The sequence below is a fragment of the Diplotaxodon limnothrissa genome, linkage group LG2 (genome assembly GCF_057381915.1).
Source record: "Diplotaxodon limnothrissa isolate DT_005_m linkage group LG2, D_limnothrissa_male_GT1.1, whole genome shotgun sequence".
In the NCBI taxonomy this organism is placed as follows: domain Eukaryota; kingdom Metazoa; phylum Chordata; class Actinopteri; order Cichliformes; family Cichlidae; genus Diplotaxodon; species Diplotaxodon limnothrissa.
This window is the reverse complement of record NC_140597.1, coordinates 4,354,082-4,360,621: the sequence shown is the minus strand read 5'-3', so window position 1 is coordinate 4,360,621 and position 6,540 is coordinate 4,354,082. Positions and strand designations below refer to the sequence as shown.

At 39.9% G+C, this 6,540-nt stretch overlaps 1 protein-coding gene across 1 annotated transcript; it reads right to left on the bottom strand.

Annotated features, from left to right (window-relative positions):
- Positions 1 to 844: 844 nt before the first annotated feature.
- On the bottom strand, positions 845 to 3,098 carry LOC146638097 (E3 SUMO-protein ligase ZBED1-like). The gene is made up of 3 exons (XM_085365934.1): positions 2,145 to 3,098; positions 1,339 to 1,958; positions 845 to 1,251 (listed from the first exon to the last, which is right to left on the bottom strand). Exons 1-3 carry the CDS (start codon positions 3,007 to 3,009, stop codon positions 856 to 858), a joined length of 1,881 nt encoding a protein of 626 aa, XP_085222060.1. The 5' UTR covers positions 3,010 to 3,098; the 3' UTR covers positions 845 to 855.
- Positions 3,099 to 6,540: the final 3,442 nt, after the last annotated feature.

Genomic DNA, 6,540 nt, shown 5'->3' with positions numbered 1-6,540 from the left:
ACAGTAGAAGCAATCTGTAGCATTTCAGGTTTGAACTGAAATAACATTGAAGATCTTGGTCACAATAACAACATCCATAAGGAAATCCACATGAATCATTTCTGATCTCACCTGAATCACATAACAGTGTTGAGGTTAACAGCTCCAACTGCAGTTGCAGTCCACACATGACAGGTGTTTGGGATTTGATGTTATGTAAATACAGTGTTGGGGAGTAACGGAATACATGTACCGCCGTTACGTATTTAAAATACAAAATATGAGTAACTGTATTCCGTTTAGGGCTGCACGATATTAGGAAAACCTGCGATGTGCGATAACTGTGATCAATACTGCGATAACGATATGACTTGCGATAAAATAAATAGCAAAAAAAAAAAAAAAAACAAATACATAATTTCCGTTTTACTGCACAGTTTTATTTAATGAAAGCTGCTGTATTAGCAGTGTAACAACAAAGTGCAGTCAAACATTGAAACATTGCCCCCATAAAAAAATTTCTGAGGCTTGAATTCTGAAAGACATCCTTCCCGGTCTCTATAATTAGTTTTAAATAAACATAACTTAAATTATACTGCAAATTATCTCTATGCAGTTGTTCATCATTTTACCACTCACCAAGTAGTTATGATGCAAGTCAAAACTGGAGTGGAAACTTTACTAGATTAAACTATAGGTAAGAACTTGTCTGCTGTGGGAACACACCAAAGAACAATTGTCTACCTTTGTGGTCGTACTGGCCAAGACTAATATTATCAACAATTAAGAACAATGTAGGTAGTGTATTTTTGTAATTTTTTGAAAAAAAAAAAAGGTTTCTCTATCTTGCATTCATCCTTCCTGAGTGAATGTTTTTTATGGCAAGTTCTTGTTAAGGAAAACCAACATGTTTACTCTCCAAGGTTTTAAACATGTGCGCTGACATGTTACTATGTTTCCTGATGTACTAAAAAGTCTCTCTGAAGGTGAGCTACTTGCAGGTATGCAGAGATACTTCCTTGCAAGCTTGCTTAGCTGTGGGAATGTCATTTTGTGGAGTTTCCACCATGCCAAGGGGTCTTCCTCACTGTCTATGGCCGTGGATAGCAAGTAGCTGTTAAGCTCAGCTTCAACAGCTTGTGAGAGATGCATAAAAGAGGAGGTAGGGATTGGAGCTGCCTTGAAGAAACTGCCCAGGGACTTTTTTGCCTTCTTCAGGGGACGACTGGGTGGATCATCTGTCTGGGCCTCTGGTTCAGCGGAGCTTCTCTCCTGGAACAGAAAGCAGATTATAAGAAAAGTAAACATTTTGGACTAAATATGAATTGAAAGGTTTTATATATAAGCATGCATGAATACCTTCTGTGCCACTGCTTCCATTTCTGACATCACTCTGGTCTTGATGTCTGAGACTCGATCAGTGCTGGTGTAGCTGACTTTAAATCTGGGATCCATGAAGCACGCCATGTCCATAAGTTCCTGGGTAGCTGGATTTTCATATTTAGTAATCAGGTACTCGAGGATTTTCTTCTTAATTGATTTTGTCAAATCACTGTCTTCTTCCTTCTCTGCAAGCACCGACGTCTTCATCAGATGAAGGACTGGTTTTACATATGAAACACTAACGTAGCTCTCACCAGACAGGGCATCTGTAAAGTCTTGCAGGGGGTGTAATGCCTGGTTGACAGACTCCAGTACCTCAAGATCCTGCCAAGTAGGAATCAAGTGTCTTGATTTCTTGTCTGCTGAGATGACATCAGAAATGGCCCGCTGCTGCTCCAGGACTCTCTCAATCATCTTCTGCCTGGAACCCCACCTGGTTGGGCATTCTGTGATCAGTGTGTGCTCTGGGAGGTTGAGCTTCTGCTGTGCTTTTTTCAGAGCCATCTTTGCTTTCCAGCTGTGGCAAAAATGTCCAACTAACTTTTTGCAAAGTCCAATGGCTCGGGCAATGCGGGCATCATCTTTGATAGAATTTTCTGGAGAAATAAGAGGAAACAAAAAAAACTGTCATGTTTAAAACCTTTTTTTTAAAAAAAAAAAACTAATTGAAATTTATAACTAAAGTTGTCTAAAAAGGTAACATTATCCTTATCAATATCAATTTGATAATAATGTATAGCACATTTTCATTGCTAAAAAGATCTGCCTTGAATAAAACTTACCGATTGCAAGGTGCAGCCTGTGTCCAAAACACTGAAGTCTGACCCAGTTGTTTAGCTCCGTGGCTCTCACAACATTGGCACCGTTGTCTGTGGTGATGCACACTTGTCGATCTTCTTTAAGATCCCAGCTGGCTAACACCTCACGTAATACATGGGCTATATTTTCACTAGTGTGGGAGTCTGGAAAATACACAGTCTCTAGACACCGTGTTTTCAGTTCAAAGTCTTCGGTGAGGAAGTGCACTGTGAAACTCATATATGGTTCCGTTGTACGACTTGACCATAGGTCTGTAGTGCTTGCGTAGTTTTCAGCTTGGCTCAGTTCAAACATGACGGTCTTGCGGCATGTTTCATACATTTGTGGAATGGCGACATGTGAAAAGTAGTTTCGTGAGGGGATGCGGTATCTCTGGTCCACTTTATGTATCAGACTGGTGAAGCCCTCTCTGCTAACTGTATTTATAGGCATCATGTCTTTAGCCAAAAAATGTGTAATGGCCTCTGTTATTTCTTTGTACCGCTTCGACGTTTTCTCATAAGGAATTCCACTTGAAAAACTCTGATACAGAGACGGCTGTTGGACTGCTGCGCTCTTTGTCTTAACATTAGCAACCTTTGTTTGGCTAGCCCTATCTTTCTGGAACTCTTCAAACAGTTCTCTGTGGTTGTATTGAAGATGATGGTGGAGATTAGTCGTGTTTCCTCTGGTGGTTGCCACGAGTGTTCGGCAAGTTTTGCAGAGTACCTGTGTTTGGAGAACGTCGTCTTTATCAAATCCAAAGTACCTCCAAATAAGTGAGGTACTATTTTTTTTTTTAGCCACGAGTTCAGTAGCATTCTCGTCACGCGTCTCGCTCTCAGCCATTACAACTCTGACTCGTTGCTGCAGCGTTGTTCGCGCCCGACCTGCGTAGGAGGCGGGCCTCTAATCCATTTGATTGGTTAATGCCGTGAAGGGCTCTATTCGACTGGTCAAATGTGTAAATGGATTTCTTTGATTGGTAAATTCTTTACAGCACGTGTGTAAACATTTTAAGGTACCCAATTATCGCAGTTTACGCCGTCTTTTGCGATGGGCCCATCGCGCAGGCTGATATCGCGATGACAATAAATTTTCGATTTATCGTGCAGCCCTAATTCCGTTACAGTTACCGTTTAAAAAGGTGGTATTCAGAATACAGTTACTTTGTTGAAATAAATGGATTACACTGCGGTACTTTCCTGTTTCATTTTGTCGCGGGTCAGGACTGTTTGGGTTTTGTTTGACAGCTACGTTCTGTTGTTCCAGGCGGCAGCGTTACGGTTGCCATGGTTACAGGGCGACGCTCTCTCTCTCTCTGCGACTGTGTGTTTCCTGGGTGAGAGAGTGCCTTTTCGTTGTTGTTGTTGTTGTGCTAAGCTAACAGGCAGAATGCTACAAGCATAGCTCTAAAGAATGTAGCATCATGGGCAGTGTAGTCCGTGTTGCAGGGAGAATGGACTGCCATACACGTTATGTGTCTGTGAGCGCGAGGAGGGAGAAAAAGGGGAGTGGAAAGGTACGAGTTGTCATCGAGGAGAAACGGGAGCTGGAAGCATGTAAATATAATAATAACCACTGCAGCCAAGAAGAGTGCCTGACGAGCCCAGTTGTAAGTAAGCTATTAAGACTCGACTGTACACCGTGTTCGTGTTTTCCTCCGAAAACAATAAGTTCCGTTGGAGCAGCCTTTCAACGCCTCTCTCTGTCTCTCGCAAGAAAAGTTGACCCACACAACAAAGTAAAGCTATTTTTCGGCTACGAGCCGACAGGGACCCCGCCGTATTAGTCAGAGGTCCCTTTACTACAGTTCAGAGCTGCGGACCTTCAGTAATAGTAATAAATCACACAGCAATAGTACATTCACGTTGTTGTAAAAAACATGGTAATATATTAAGTAATCCAAAGTATTCAGAATACGTTACTGTCATTGAGTAACGTAACGGAATACGTTACAGAATACATTTTGGGGCATGTATTCTGTAATGGAATACATTTTAAAAGTAACCTTCCCAACACTGTGTAAATATGATACGAGGCGTTAAATACCGCAATGATGTGAGGCTATGATTTTGTGGCATGTGGTGAAATATCAGAACCTAATTTTTGCATTTAGTGCAAGAGTCTCATCCCAGTCAAACTAAACAAGCACAATTAGATATTTATACCACATAAGAGTCTGGAGAGAAAACGTCGGGCTTTTTACCTCTACAAATTGACACCTTTCAGCTTTCCAGTGTAAACAGTCTTCTGCTATTGACCACGGACCTACTCCAGCTGACCAGCTGGGGTTAAAATGTCTTTGTTGCTTAGGGATTAGAAACTTTTGTTGATTTTTTTTCTTCTTAAGTCTGTCCAGAATGTAAATTCTTGACTTTCTAGCCACAGATCTCCTGCTCCAACTTCCAGGCTAGATTTTTGTACTATTAAACAGAATCAGTGTTTGGCTTCAAACTCATAACTGATTATAATGTATAACTAAATCAAAATCAGAAGAAAGCATTTATTCTGGAAGACTTTGTAGTGTTACCTCTATTTGTTAAAAACATCGTGATATGCTTCCAAGGTTCTACAAAATAAAAAACATTCCAGGGTTAACTGGTATCTTGGATTAGTAATTCAAAATATTATTAACTAAAACAGCCACTGTGTGATGTTTTTCAGAAAGAATTTTCCTCTATTCCAGACTACCAAACATCTAGTACTTACTTCTGAGAAATATTGACTGCAACGCCAGTATTGTCTGATCAAAACAGAATTCCACTGGCAGTCATGTAAGTCCACATTTTATTTTGATTTTGTCATCTAAAAGCAACCCAGCTCCACTGCTAATTCACATTAATGATATGCTTGCAGACAGCTTTCCAGGACACTATCTATTTAAAAATTAAAAATCAGGTCATTCACCTTTGAGCTCTTTTTCAACGTGTAGAAGGCTGCACAGTTCAGCTTCACACTGTATATATTTATGTATGTATAAGTTTTTGCTGCACAAGATAAAAAAACGAGACTTCATTTAACTGGGACTTCACATCCCATGGTTTCTTTTAAACCACAGCATCCCTGAGTGTCAATAGCACAGCCCTGGGCCTTAATGTTTAACTGTTGTTCCCACTTCCTCCCTCATTTGGTTCTCTGTGCTGCCCATCTAGATATGTCAACAGAACCCATATGGAGAAAACCAAAACCAGCTTTAACATTGTTTTCTTCTCCTGTGGAAATGCATTTTGGCACTTTTGCAGGATGACAAAATTGGACCACACCATGTCGTTGTTGAACTGACATATATCAAGTAAAAAAAAACCCAAAAAGACCCCAAAAACACTGACGAGTGAAACCTGCATTGAAGCACAGGGCTACTGTGCTGGAAAACTGATCTCTCTTTTTATGTCTTTTTTTCTTTTTTCTTTTGCTGCAAAGGAGCCCTGTAAATCATGTCCTTTATACCTCCGGCTGGGGGTTCAGTGCCTCACCACAGGGTGGGAGGAGAGCATGATGGGAAAAACATGATGGGATCTTACTTTAGTGCGTCAGACCAGACAGCGGGAGAGAAAAGAGGGAAACGAGAATGAGAAGCTCCAAACGGGTAGAGAGACAAAACCAGCAGGAGGGTAAAATATTGAAATACAGTCAGAGAAAGACAAATAAAGACACAAGACTATGAAGACATAAAACTGCAGTAACAGTAATAAAAATTAGACTTACTCTTTCAAAACATTTTAAATGGCCAGCTCGGTAACTCTTTAACTCTGTAATAGCAAAAGGGCACAAAATGTAATGATATACTAAAACATCAGCCATGACCTACTCAAAAACAAAAAGGAAGAAAAAGGGAAACCGATACATAAATCTTCCTAACTCCTTATTGGTTCGACCATCATTTTTTCAACAATAGCACAATTTTTGTAGCTGTGTTGTATTTGTAGATTTAAATAAATAAATTAAGATACAAATGAAGTGCAGACTTTCAGTTTTGGTTCATGGGTTTTAACAAAAGTAATAACTGTTTCTGAAGTAATAGTCATTCTTATATACAGACACTCATGAAGGATCAAAATTAATTGGAGATCCAGTTTCATGGCGAGATGACATCTGTTTTTATTCCATGAAAAATTAAGAACATAAAAGTTCTCGAGTTGATTTCAACTGAATAAATGAATGTATTAACGGAACGCAGTGGCTAGCTCGGCAACACCAACAGGCCTGAAAAACCACAGAAGGAAACTGAAATGCACGATGACTGTTATTTTCTATGGTTAAGAAAAACAACTTGACATCTAACAAAGAACACTCTCAAAGAGGTAGGTATATCATTGTCTAGGTCACAACTAAAAGATGCTTTCAAGACTATGATGGAAATGGAATGTGTCAAACATA

Coding starts and splice junctions, on each gene's coding strand:
- LOC146638097 (XM_085365934.1), bottom strand. CDS start 3,009: ATGGCTGAGAGCGAGACGCGTGACGAGAATGCTACTGAACTCGTGGCT. Junction 1,959..2,144: donor CAGGCTGCACCTTGCAATCG/GTAAGTTTTATT, acceptor TTATTTCTCCAG/AAAATTCTATCAAAGATGAT. Junction 1,252..1,338: donor TGGAAGCAGTGGCACAGAAG/GTATTCATGCAT, acceptor TTTCTGTTCCAG/GAGAGAAGCTCCGCTGAACC.